Source organism: Papaver somniferum, chromosome 7, assembly GCF_003573695.1.
Source record: "Papaver somniferum cultivar HN1 chromosome 7, ASM357369v1, whole genome shotgun sequence".
Lineage (NCBI taxonomy): Eukaryota > Viridiplantae > Streptophyta > Magnoliopsida > Ranunculales > Papaveraceae > Papaver > Papaver somniferum.
The window spans coordinates 29,028,209-29,042,789 of record NC_039364.1 but is presented as its reverse complement, the minus strand read 5'-3'; the positions used below and the strand labels follow the sequence as shown (position 1 = coordinate 29,042,789).

The following is a 14,581-nucleotide window of genomic DNA, read 5'->3' as shown; positions in this document are numbered from 1 at the left end:
CCCTTTCAATATCCTCTGTGCGATAACCATCGCACCCTTCATTTTTGTCTTGAGAACACAACTTCTGCCTCTGCATTCTTCCTCCTTCTGTAGAAGTAATATTTCTGGTTCGCCTAATATCGTTATTCGCAGAAAACCCTGCTTCATTATTTTGCTTATTTGTTTGTCCAACTTGATATAATGCGTCCACCATTAACCTCTCAGCTCTTTGACTATCTGCAGCATGCTTTTTTCCAATTCCTTCGTTTACTCTCCCTTTCTTCGCACTTATCAATGTCAATTTCTTGATAATTTCTACTTTCAATTGTATCTCCTCTTATAATACCAACACCCTGGGTTAAAGGAATTTATGCACTGGTGAAATGTTGAAGCCACACCCAAGATACTGTGCATCCAAGGTCTTCCAATCAGAGCGTTATAGGGTGATTCGACATCCACAATAGAATATAATTTCTGTTGGCATATTCTGAAGAAGAATCCTCTTTGTGACCTCGCCTTTTGGCTTGTTCGCAGTTTCATTGAAGCCATAAATTTTATACGTTGAAGGAATCAATTCGTCATCCCTTCCACCCATGGTTTTGTATGTAGGATAAAAGAGAATGTCGACATAGCTTCCAGGATCTATAAGTATTCTATTTATTCCCCAAGTGTTTGCTTCATCTTCCTCATCATCTTATACCTTTGCTTTCGGATTAATTCATAATTTCACTACTAATGGACATTCATGCAATTCCCCTCCTCCTGGTATCTCTTCCGCACTAAATGAGATAGTCTGTTTTTGCCAATCCTTCAATGGTGATATTTTCGCAAGATTGAGAATTTCTCTTCCATCCGCATCTCTCGCATACACCCTGCTTAAGACATTGTCATGGAAGTCTTCTATGTTTCTGAATGAATGTACAATTGAATTACAATATAAGTTCTTCGCTTTCGCGCCTACTTCAATTACAAATGTATTCTTTCCTTTCTCCTTTGCATATACATTTCCTCCCGGTGGTGGTGGTGGTAAATTCTTTGGTTGTTGTGCTAAGAAATGATCCAATTTTCCTTGTTCAATCATTCACAATATGATTTTCCTCACATTTCTGCAATAACTTGTCGTGTGACCATGAAAGCGATGATATACACAAAATTCTCTGCTCCTCCTCCCTGGTGGTGGTTCATCTCCTACATTATGTGGTTCTGGGATTTTTTCTATTAGAATGACAGCTTCCCATACTTTATCTACTGTTGTATTCAGCTTTGGCAGGTTTATCTGTTCCCATACCATCCTTCCAGTTCCTTGTCTTTTATTATAATATGGTTGTTGACCTCCTGAAATTTTTGGTGGATTATCCATTCTTTGAATCTTATTATTACCTCCATGATTTTGAAATTGTCTGTCTCTTTACTCTTTGTCAAATTCTGCTTGATCTGCACTACCCATGGGTATTAGCTTTTGTTCCATTTATGCAATGTTCCTTCCTTGATTTCCCTGCGACGTACTCGCAACATCATTTGTCAGTCTTGGGAGTAAACTTGCATTTCCACCTTTCGCATCAGGTACTGCAACTGGGTATGACTCCATATAGCTTTGCTTTTCCTCAAGTGTTATGTACTCTTCTTGAAATTCGCGCAACTCGACATTGTTATTGTATCCTTTATCCTGAAGATTTGTGTATATAATAAATCTGTAGCGAAAAGAGCATTGAGAAATGCAAGAATAAGATGTCTCTCATCCACTCGTCTTCCATTTCGCTACACATGGTTCTCCAGCGTGTTGTTAGATGACGCAAACTCTCATTTATTCTTCTGCGAAGTCCAAATGCCGTCTCAATCCCTGGTCTTGACATATTATTGCTGATATATTATTCTAAAAAGACGTTCTGTAAATGGTGAAATAACCCAATGGATTCTATTGGTAGTCCTTCAAACCATTTCAGAGCTTCCCCTGCCAGGCTCGCAGCAAAATATTTACACATTACTGCATCATTGTTTTCCCATTGCAATAGAGATCGGGTGTAAGCTTTCACGTGTGTATTGCACAGACGTTTCCATCAAATATGCTAGTGAACGTTGGTAAATTGCACTTGGACGGTATCACTGCCCTTTGAATCTGCCTTGTAAAGGGAGTTTTCCCAGCTTCCTCCACTGCTTCTCTAGTTATCTCCTTCCACCATTTGTTTTCGCAGTCATCATTTCTCTTAATTCCGCCATTTCTTTAAGAATTTCTTCACTAAATCTTTGATCTATATCTTCGTATTTTTAATCTTGCTTGCCTCAGTCTATTCTCATGATTATTCTGACGTACTGCCTCTTGTATCTCGTATTCTTCAGCTTCTTCTCCTACGCCTTTCAATGTTCGTTTCGATGTGTGCTCTATCATGTCGTTCCTCTTCACCTGTGTGATCATGTCGATGTCTTGATATTTCTCTTTCTTGTAGTGCAACCCGTCCTTGTTCTATATCATACATGCGATGACGGTCGCGCCGCCTTACTCGATTATCATGATTATTTTGACGTAATGCTTCTTGCAATTCTCTCTCTTCAATTTCTTCCCTTCTTCACCTGTCTCTTTCATTCCTCACATGTGTAACTTCCCTTTCGCGCTCGTTCTCTTCTCTCAACATTTCTCTTCCATGCAATATCATCTGTCCTTGCCTCGGATCCTCTTCTTCTCTTTCAAAATTATTATGTGTGCGATGTAGAAGTTCACGCGGATGCTCATATCGATTAGTTTCCAAATCTTGAGCTACATCCCTTCTCCTTTGTTGGTCTTGTTGATTATCATCTACTTGCATGTTTTCTTCAATGGCTTCCATGCGTTGTCTTCGTCTAGTATCTTCTTGATTAGATCGACTTTGTCTTGATGAACTCCTGCTTGATCTCGATCTTGACCGTGTAGTGCTTCTTGATCCCTGTTCTTGCAATCTAAGATTCTCTTCTCTTAAGTCATCATTCTGACGTATCAAATTCGCACGCTCTTCACCTTCTCTTTGTCGTTATGCAATCAATCTTTGTCTAAGTTCTGCAATTGTCATATTCGCATCATTCTCCTCAATCCTTCCTGCATTCCCAGTTCTTTGTGTTTCCTCTTCAGTTGAACTTGTTTGCGAAGTATGAACGTTCACTCTATCATAATCAATATCATTGTTCCGCTCTTGTTCACGCGGAGGTTCAATTTGATTTTCGTTTCCTTGATTTTCTCTTACTCTTTCTTCTTGTTGGTCAAGATTTGTAATTCTTCTTCTTTCAGCAATTCTATTGCTCCTTCTGGCTGCTGTTCCCTGTTCAATAGTAGATCCAAGTCTCACCATCTTCAATTTCCAGATCTTACTTTCTCCAAGATTCTATGAATTTACTACCAGGATTTATCACCCAAAGCTGTTTCTGGCGCCAAAAATGTAGTTGCAGGAAAACCTACAACCATACCCCAATGTATCTAAACAATAACCTAAGTAATCATAATGAATTCTTTTATTAATTATCGAGGTTTATAATTGGATACAAAGGATTACAATGACTTTACTTGCTCTCCAAATAAACTTTCTCTCTCCTAGTTTCTTGTCTAACTCACAGTAAGAGATCTCCCCTCTATGTGATGACCTCTTTCCTTTATATAGGATTCCTCATAGTGGATGACAGCTAAGAGATCCACTATTTTCGGAATCACTGTGCGATACATTGGCTCATGTACACTCACTCATTCTCGTACAGCTTATACTTCGCATAGATCATCATACTTTACTCGGAACTTTGCTGACATCATCCAATACGTCACTTCAACTTTACCGCGTGCGATAGTCTTCGCTTACGTCAGATAATCCTTACTTCGCATATTTATTGATATGTACGATATTTTAAATCCTACAAGACGAATTTAAGCCGGTCTCTAGGTGCACTACATGCATTTTCTTCTTCTTAGTTTCCGTACCGTAAATATTCTTTTCGGAGACAAATAAATTTGACGTAGAAAACAGCAAAAATATTCTCCTTTGAATTCTTAATATAACTCCTAACTGTACTATACAAGTACTTCTTCCATAAATAAATTTCACCATTGAAGACTCTTTTAATGTGGAAGACATGAGTCACATGACCAGTCAAAATATGCATGTTCGGAAACCCTCCATAAACGGCGGCCCAAGGAGACATGCCATTTAAAATCGTTTACAGATTATATTGGTCGGAAAGATTCAAAGGGCGCGGATCAATTTTGAGACACCAATTCTTGGTTGAATTTAAAAATATACGTAGGGAAATTCATTTTTTAGTAACTTTGATGATTATTTTTTTGCTCTCGTGAAAGTGGTTGGATAATAAACTTCTTTCTTTTGCTAATCAAGAATCGTAAACATATATGAAAATGATGATGTTATATCCCATGCATACCAGAAAGGCGGAAACAGATAACTATATAATTCATCATCTAACTATAGAATGCAAATATCTAAATTAAAAAATATAGTTCTAACCTGCTTGTAGTAGGGAGCTTTTGCTACTGATAAACAAACTACCGATGAAATAAACTCATATAGAATCATATGGCATGAAGAAGATATTAAAGAACATACTTTGTACGTATTAACTTTGAATTCTAGATTTCTTTTTTGAATTCTAGATGAGTTGGGTTGGGAGATCGTAATCATGGTCGTACTTTTATATGAAATTTAAAAAAAAAATGTCATAAAATTTAATGATGACAACAAGGACAAGATCCTGATCTTTGATTATTCAATTTGAAAAGCATCTTTTCTTAAAACTAATTCTCATTTTTGACGTAGCATGCTCAACAAGAGAGGAAACTAATTGTATATCTTTAATCTTTTTGATAAATTCAAGAGAGGAAATTATTCAACAAGAGAAATAGAGAAGGACATGTAATTTGTACTTTAGTCGGCCCAACTTATATGCGGCAGTGATATACGGGTGTTTCATTGTTGTCGTTGTTTTTTCTTCGAAATAGAGGTAAGCTTCGTGTATAGTATAGTACATTAGATTATGGAGAAGGAAAAAACTAGTACTTTATAATTGCATAACACGAAACCAAACGTTCACTTGAACAAACATAGACACTTACAACAAACCCCGAAGAAAGAAAACCATAGACACCCATAGGCTGTATCAACTAATTACTAGGCAACTTGAAGTGATCAAGGGCGGAAACACCGCCAAGTCCTTTCTTAACATAATGGTCAGTGTATTCTTTCATCGTAATATATTTGTAAATAGGGGGATTCTCCTCCGATAGTATCTCTTTCAAAGGACCATAAATCTTTGAGTTGTCACTGAATTTTGTATTCAGGAAACATGCCACTGATACTCTAGGTCCATTGCGGTTGGCTAGTACCCTGTGTTGAGCGCTTTTGAACTTGTCATTGCTAATAAGCTGTTTGAAATTCAAAGGTAAGTCTACTTGGGCAATTATGCAGCAGCAGATAATGAGGGTTGCACAACATAGATTAACTCATAACACTTATTTACCTGAAGAAGATCTCCGATGTTCACTATTAGAGTTGCAGGGATGGGTTTTACAGTGACCCACTGGTTCTGATGAAGAATTTGCAGTCCGCCAATATGATCTTGGAGAACAAGTGTAAAGAAACTCGGGTCTGAATGCTTACTTGTCCCTAAGGTTAGTTCAGGTTCAGGGCATGCTGGATAGTAATGACCACTGAGTAGCAGGAAATCAGTAAAAATCCTTTTAAGGTGGTCTTGTTCTAATCCTAGAGCCTCCGATAACAACCCAGTAATTGTATTTGCCAACTTCATAATATGCTTCCAATACTCAACTATTATATCTCTGAAATTTGAATGACAGTGGATAAGATTCTAATCTCATATATATATATATATATATATATATATATATATATATATATATATATTACTAGAAGTGAAGAACTGTTAATAGAGTGTAGATTATTTATTACCTGCAAGTATCTGGCAATTCTTGAGGATCAAGAGGATCAGGAGATAATAGATTACATCTTAGAGTGTCTCTCCAGTTAGCATATTTTGATACATAGAGATCGAAATTAGTATTAAAGATGCATCCCGTTTTGGGATCATTTGAGTAAAATTGTTTCTTAATCTCCGTGTCTTGCTCATGAAATCTTTTAATACCTTCAATAATCTCATCCGTTACAGTTGAAGGTATTCCATGGTTCACCAATCTAAAGAAACCCCAAGTCCCCGATGCACGTCCAACTTCATCAATAATTTCCTTGCGTCGGCGACGGTCACCTTGGTCCACGCTTCCCATATCAATCACGGGAATCTCGAAAATGCTGTTTTCATCTTCAATATGATTCAACTCTTCAGTGAGCTCATCCAGTGGTCGAACAAACATTCGAGGGATCTTTACAATTCCAGCATCAACTACTCCTTTCACACCAGCTTTTGAATCTTCGAAGGCCTTCAGTTCTTTGAGACCATCATAGGTAGGCTGCTGTTCTCCAGCTCCAGTAATCTCCATTTTGATGGCTGATCTTTATCCTCGGTATCGGCATACAAGATCAGTTCTCTTGGGGTGACAAGGGAGAAGCGCTTCTGATGACTTTCAATATATGATTGCACACATAAGATGCAACTCACCACCGGCTTGACTGATCTACCTAAATGTATTGGTTATTGGTTAGATTTTACTTTCTTGTAAAATATTTTTCTTGCTGATGTTAGTCTTGCCACGGTTTCATTCCCCTTTACCCATTTTCAATATCGACAAGTTACTCCACGTCACCCATGACGGAAGAGAAATATAGGGATAAATCCAGCAATAAACTATAGAACATTCTGCTGGATTTGGTGACATGCTAGGAGATCATAGAGGTGATGTACTTGCTGCTGCTCAGGGAGGAAGCTCCCCTGTTTCAGTTCTTGTCCATGAACTTCTGTTTTTCTTTTTTCTTTTTCTAAAAAAAATATGACTCGACTCAAGAGTCTGGATAAACAAGGTTAAGAGCCTTGCGCTCAACCAACTGATCTAGACGGGCTCGTTATGCTGAAGCGTTTTCTGTTACGATTCATTAAACACACAAATCGTATCAGTTTGATTGCGGTCAAGCAAATGACAAGGATAACATGTAAGTGTATGGGTGATATGGGCTATTGCCTATATCTTGCGGCCGTACACATTAACTTCAAATTTCAGTCTTCTGGATACTGATCACATCCAAGATATATTGCTGATATTGTTGAAATTACTTGTTACCTTGGTGGAAGCATAATTCCACTTCCGCAATTTGTTTCTAAAAAACGACCATCGCGCATGAAATTATCAATCCAAAATCGGCGATTTTCACATTGTCATTTGAGTCCAAAAGTAAGTTCTCAGGCTTCATCAGTTCTCGATGAGCCGCCATGTTTATATGACAGTATTCCACGCCAGAGATAATCTTTTTACATCACAAATAATTTTTAAACCTATTTTCAGGCATACTAGATTTTTTTTGAGGCATATTAGATAATGCCAAAATAGGGTCACTAAATAAAAAACAACATCACCCCTCATCCACCGTTTTTGATAATGGCATAACTACCCTTATATAATTAGTGTAAATGATTATGATTAGAATTGATTAATTATGAATTCTAAGGATTGATTAAACATTAAATTATTAGTGGTGAATTAGTAGAAAAATCAAATTTATGTGAGAGAGTTGGGATTTTTGAGAGGAGGAAGAAGAAGTGAAGAGAAAAAGTTTGGGTTTTGACTTTTGAGATTTTAGTGATTAGAAGTGACCAAAATGTGTGATTCAAATCAGAGGTAAACTTCTATCGAGGTTTAATTTCCTTTTATAAGTTGAATCTGCCAAAAAATTGAATATTTAAAACCCAAATCTGCTGACCAGATGAACAGTTCGGTTGATAACTTTTGAGTCGAACATCTGTTTTTTTGAAATTATACATAGGTTCGGCTGATAACTTGTCAGCCGAACTTCACTCAGAAACTGAATCATCCACTAGGTTCGGCTTGAAAAATTGAGGTTCGGCTGGAAAATTGAGGTTCGGCTGAAAATATTGTAAAGTCGCATTAGCCAAACATAGTGTTTCTCTAAATCATACACTAAGTTCGGCTCAAAATTGATACTGCAAGATCAACCGAACTGATCTTCTGAAAACCCTAATTTCATCTTTGAAATCATATTCTACCGATCAAACAAAATAAAATCAATCAAAAACAATATGGGTTTGTTACGCATACATTCTAAAATACATCTAAGAGCAATTGAGATTTGGATTTCGCATTCCAACATCGCTCACTTCGATTCGTGTTTCCTTTGTTTGATTAATTTCTTTATTGAATTGGAGTCCTAGATGTTTAAGTTTAAAGTTTATTTTGGTTTTTAATTTTAGGTTTTTGAGGATAAGGGAACTATGACAAATTGAAATTATTTAGGGATATATAGGTAATTGCACTACCTTTAGACACCCCTTATAAACCCACCCTAGATAATATAATGGATGAGTATGCCTTAAAAAAATGAGTATGCCTCAAAATAGGTTTCAAACTAGATTTTTTTGAGGCATACTAGATAATGTCAAAATAGGGTCACTAAATAAAAAACAACATCACCCCTCATCCACCATTTTTGATAATGGCATAACTACCCTTATATAATTAGTGTAAATGATTATGATTAGAAATGATTAAGTATGAATTTTAAGGATTGATTAAACATTAAATTATTAGTGGTGAATTAGTAGAAAAATCAAATTTATGTGAGAGAGTTGGGATTTTTGAGAGGAAGAAGAAGAAGTGAAGAAAAAAAGCTTGGGTTTTGACTTTTGAGATTTTAGTGATTAGAAATGACCAAAATGTGTGATTCAAATCAGAGGTAAACTTCTATCGAGGTTTAATTTCCTTTTATAAGTTGAATCTGCCAAAAAATTGAATTTTTAAAACTCAGATCTGCTGACCAGATGAACAGTTCGGCTGATAACTTTTGAGCCGAACCTCTGTTTTTTTGAAATTATACCTAGGTTCGGCTGACAAGTTATCATAAGTTTATTGAACCACACACTTCCTATGAATTTTGCTTATGAGCCCATTAAATGGAAAATATCACCTGCCGAAAAAGGTACCGAGCTTCATAATCCTGTAATCTACCCTTCTCTACAAGGTAATCAAATAGCTCTCCGTTTTTCGCCCACTCCGTTACAAGGTATATGTAACAGGGAGTTACTATAACCTCGTAAGGTCGTATAACATGAGGATGCATGAATAACAACCTCATTGCTTTTATTTCTCTCATAACTGCGCGCAGGGATGCGAAATGGTCATTTTGATTTGTGACAAAAAATAATCATGTTTTACATTTCCTATGAATCTTTACTTACCCTTGTCTTCGTTCATTTTCATTTTCTTGAGCTTGCGGCGATTATAAATCTTGATAGCAACTTTGATTCCAGTTGGTATATGGTCTGCAAGTTTCACTTTAGAGAATGCTCCAATGCCAAGAGTCTTACCAGTTTATAATTCACCAAGGACGTGTCTGCATCATTGTCTCCTCCAGTAGTATTACCACTAGCACTACACGATATGTCCATTTTCCTGTTGTAAAAAAGCATAATGAGTCTCCCCTGTTTAACCCTTGGGTAACCTCTATGAAGATAATATTGTAAAGGCCAGATTCACTGAGATTCCTGGAATATTATTGGACAAGCATTTACATGAAATACAATTAACTTGGCTTTATCGGTTATCCAATTTGAACGTGGGGTGGCATTCTAGATGTTGGATATTTTCAATATTGTTTGCCGCTGTCGGGGGTCCGGGGGCGTAGTCCCTTCCGACCGAGCTCGACCTAACAGGTCAGGTCGTAGGGGTCTAGGGGACAACGCCCCCTAGCAGAGTCCGAGACAGCGTCCCGTGGAAATTTTTTCTAGTTTTACTTTGGAAAACCTAAAAATTTCCATTCAAACTTGAACAGACGCGTTTCTTCCCATAATCCACCGTTGATGGCTTTTGGAAACGTCTGTTGGTGGTGAAAAAGCATTACTAACAGGCATGAATATCCCTATAAGTAGTGAAGGCATTCTCCCATTCTCTTCAATCAATTCAACTTGTTTTCTCTCTTTCTAAAGCATCATCAGAAACCTTTATCGTGTGTTCTTGATTGGGTCAAGGGGTACAAACCTTGAATCCAATTTCTCTGTTGTAGGGCTTTCATTGTATCCTGAAGGTATTATTTCGCATACCTGTTGTAATCGCCAATTGATATTGGGAGGGTAGAAATAATTGTCTAAAAGAAATCTATTCGAGCCTTGAAAGTCAGGAGTACAACAATTTCTTTGATTTTATTTCATCCTCTATTTGAACCCATTTTCCAACACTAGACAAGTAAAATATTCAGATTTTTTTTGGTAGAGTTCAGTGCATTCAGGTAGGATTCACCGTAATTTATCACTTCCATTTCTGGGTCTAATATCGTCCAAAATAAATAAATCTCTAGGTCTGAACAGCTTTGGAGGAGTTTTTTTCCACAATTTATCCTGGCATTTTTAGGGGCCACTCAAAAGGATTTAGGGGCCATTGATTTATACCCATACAAGGACACTAGCTAAGGGATACCTTATACGAATTTGAAGTTACCTTATGCCCTTTAAGAAAAAAAAAATCCGATTTCAACTTCCTTCATTTTAACTCTTCTTCTTCAATTCATCGTCGTTGTCGTGAATCGTCAAATAAAAACATCGTCGATTCGTTTATAAAACCATGGGTAAGGGTAATAAACCCTAAACACTCCGACAACTTCAAATGGCCCCAATTAGATAAGATCCTATCATTTTTTGGGTTTATGTCGCTTTAATTCGACGAATCGAAAAAAAAATCTAGGGTTTTCTGTTTTTTCCCAGATTCGGGAGATATGCATGATTTTTAACTCCCGAATGTAGTCGTATTCTTCATTTCTCTAGAACATCGACAGTATTCGGGAGATAGAGTTATAAATTAACTTCTGAATATTGTTGGTCATATCTTCCTGTGAACAAAATGGATATAATCGGTAGATTAAAGAATTTTTTGACTTCTGAATATATTGATGTAGAGACACAACAATCGGAAATACACTAACTACCGAATATATATATTTTGAAAAGTTCTCAAAATTGTGATTTAGGCAAAATCCCATTTTGGGGCCAGTATATATTCGGAAGAGAATATAATATTCTATTCTTCCGATTGTAAAATGTTGAAACTGAAATAGTTTTGGGGCCATATATCATTCGGTAGAAAATATTATTGATGTCTTCTGATTAGCCAGCATACATTCGGAAATTTATGCAAATGCAATATCTTCCGATTATTACAAGTTCAAAATCAGAAAAATTTTGGTTTTTCAAAAATTCTGATTTTTGGGCCATTGTACATTCGGAAGTTTATGCAAATGCAATATCTTCCGAATATGCTTGTTGCATAACAAACCGTGCCATGGCTCTAGGTGGTTCCAAGAGGCGCAAACCTAAGGATTTTTGAAGGTTAGCTAACATACATTCGGAAGTTTATGCAAATGCAATATCTTCTGATTATTACAAGTTCAAAACCAGAATAATTTTGGTTTTTCAAAAATTCTGATTTTTGGGCCATTGTACATTCGGAAGTTTATACAAAGCAATATCTTCTGAATATGCTTGTTGCATAACAAACCATGCCATGGCTCTATGTGGTTCCAAGAGGTGCAAACCTAAGGATTTTTGAAGATTAGCCAACATACATTCGGAAGTTTATGCAAATGCAATATCTTCCGATTATTACAAGTTCAAAACCAAAAAATTTTGGTTTTCCAAAAATTTTGATTTTTGGGCCATTATACATTCGGAAGTTTATACAAATAAAATATCTTCTGAATATGCTTGTTGCATAACAAACCATGCCATGGCTCTATGTGGTTCCAAGAGGTGCAAACCTAAGGATTTTTGAAGGTTAGCCAACATACATTCGGAAGTTTATGCAAATACAATATCTTCCGATTATTACAAGTTCAGAACCAGAAAAATTTTGGTTTTTCAAAAATTCTGATTTTTGGGCCATCGTATATTCGGGAGTTTATGTAAATTATATTCTCTCCGATTATTACAAGTTCAAAATTTGAAAAATCTCCATTTTTCCAAAATTCTGATTTTTGGGTCATCGTACATTCGGGAGTTTATTCAAATGATATATCTTCCGAATATGACTGTGGCTGATCCTACCATGCCATGGCTATAACTCAAAAATGAAAAGAAATGAAAAATGAAACAAAATTCATTCAAATATTGTACCCACTACATTCGGACGCATGCTTCTTATCTTGTCTACCGGATGCATTCGGAGGATAAAAATAATATATTATCTACCGATTATCAAAGGGCAATTTTTCCATTATGAATTACACAGGATAAGGGATGGCTACATTTTACGTTTGGGTGACCTTTTTTGTTTTGTTGTTGGCCCCTAAATCCTTTTGAGTGGCCCCTAAAAATGTCTGGCTAAATTGGGGCCTATGCCCGTTAATTTGGGCTTACGACTACATGACAAAAAAAGGTCATTGAAAAGTAAAAAAAAAAACACCCCTTATCTAATTATTTTAAAAATGGTTAATTTACCCCTTGATTAATTAGCGTTAATCGGGTGATTAATTGATGTTTAATCAAATTAAACTAAAAATTAACTAATCTTGATTCTTCATCAAAACGTGAATTTTTTTATTTTTTATTTTTTGAAAAAAATCAAACCAGAATCGGTATACGTGAATGCTGTCATAAACCGATTCTAGGTTGATTTTTTCAATTCACAAAAAAAAACCAGAATCGATTTTTACAAATGTACACAAAAAATCGATTATGGGAAAGAAAAAAAATCAAACATAATTTAGATCATACTCGATCTGAAAATGAGTATGACATACTCGATTTTATTTCGCGTATAAATTTCATACTCATTTTGAGATCGAGTATGAAATCATACTCATTTTGAGATCGAGTATGAAATCATACTCGTTTTGAAATTGTGTAAAATCACACTAATACTCATTTTTTATTCGGGTATAAGCAGAATCAGTTTGCACGATGCACACATAAAAGCCGATTATTGACATTTCATAACAGGAATCGGTTTATAAAAGTGCTCATGTAATCCGATTATAACAAAAAAAAAAGATACAAAAAAATTGAGAATTTTTTCTTACAACAATCGGTTTACTCGACACACATCTAAAATCCGATTCTAGCATTATACATCAACAATCGGTTTTTATAAGTGCTAATTTAATCCGGTTCTGGTTCAAATTTCTCGAACCAGAAAACATATCAAGGACAATCGGTCTTTGTGTGCATGAACATAAACCGTTTCTATGTGAAATCGGATCACATATACATTAACGTTAACCGATTCTGATAAACCAAGAAAAAATTGATTTCAAAATTTTCAAATTTTGAGCGATTTTATGTTACTAAAACCTAGTTTATAGGATTGGATTGAGAAGAAAGAAGAAGAATCAGTTGAAGTGGAGAAGGAAATGAATTTGATTGATTTTGGTTTTAGTTTTTAATTTTATGATTTTGATTTTGATTTTAGTTTTTAATTTTATGATTTTAGTTTTATGATTTTGATTTTAGTTTTTAATTTTATGATTAGGATTTGATGGGGACAAATTAGTAGTATTAATATTTGATAGAAGGTGAATTAGTAGTTTTGAATTTTTTTGTCTTGTAATCATAAGCCCAAATTAATGGGCCTATGCCCCAATTTAGCCGGGTAAAAATGCCAGGCAATTTATCTAGAACCGCTCTTTTGCTTATTCGGTCCTCTTTATCGAATTTATCCCATGTCCATTGAGATTCAACCCATGAATCATGATCATTGTTTACCTTTTCATTCCATTCTTGAATCTGAAATTGTTGATCTTTGGGTTTTGTAAATATTGTTTATAAAAATAAAAAGACAAATCCGAGCTCGAAAATGTTACTTATACACCAAAACTATACCCCGCTTACGTGTCAAATTTGGATTAGTCCATCCTTTTAAAGGAACCTCCTGTTTTTCCTGGTGGGGTTAGGTGGGGAAGCAATGAACGGTGGAGATTGCTATCACGTAGGGGTGTATCTATCTGGTGTATGTAACCGGTAGACATGTAGCAGCTTCGATCCGAGCTGGTCTCTTGGTGCACTACATGGTGGTGGTCCATGTCTTCTTCGTCCTATTCTCAGTTTCCGTACCGTAAATATTCTTTTCGGAGACAAATAAATTTGACGTAGAAAACAGCAAAAATATTCTCCTTTGAATTCTTAATGTAACTCATAACTGTACTATACAAGTACTTCTTCCATAAGTAAATTTCACCATTGAAGACTCTTTTAATGTGGAAGACATGAGTCACATGACCAGTCAAAATATCCATGTTCGGAAACCCTCCCATGTCAATGTCAGTCTCTCGATAACCTCGACAAACAGTGGCCCAACTAGATGTGCCTTTTTAAAATCGTTTTACAGGTAAATTGGTGGGAAAGATTCAAAGGGCGCGGATCAATTCCGAGACACCATTTATAATGGTTGAATTTAAAAATACACGTAGAGGAATTCATTTTAGTAATTTTAATGACGATTTTGATGATTATTTTT

The 14,581-nt window shown here is 35.8% G+C and overlaps 1 protein-coding gene across 1 annotated transcript; it reads right to left on the bottom strand.

Moving 5' to 3' along the window:
- Nucleotides 1-4,978: 4,978 nt before the first annotated feature.
- On the bottom strand, nucleotides 4,979-6,597 carry LOC113296823 (1-aminocyclopropane-1-carboxylate oxidase homolog 1-like). Its single transcript, XM_026545175.1, has 3 exons — nucleotides 5,913-6,597; nucleotides 5,464-5,782; nucleotides 4,979-5,368 (listed from the first exon to the last, which is right to left on the bottom strand). Exons 1-3 carry the CDS (start codon nucleotides 6,455-6,457, stop codon nucleotides 5,108-5,110), a joined length of 1,125 nt encoding a protein of 374 aa, XP_026400960.1. The 5' UTR covers nucleotides 6,458-6,597; the 3' UTR covers nucleotides 4,979-5,107.
- Between the last annotated feature and the right edge of the window lie 7,984 nt (nucleotides 6,598-14,581).

Excerpts from the sequence above, each read along its gene's own strand:
- LOC113296823 (XM_026545175.1), bottom strand. The coding sequence starts at position 6,457 with ATGGAGATTACTGGAGCTGGAGAACAGCAGCCTACCTATGATGGTCTC. Across the intron at positions 5,783-5,912 it reads GAATTGCCAGATACTTGCAG|AGATATAATAGTTGAGTATT; the intron begins GTAATAAATAAT and ends TTCAAATTTCAG. Across the intron at positions 5,369-5,463 it reads ACATCGGAGATCTTCTTCAG|CTTATTAGCAATGACAAGTT; the intron begins GTAAATAAGTGT and ends AATTTCAAACAG.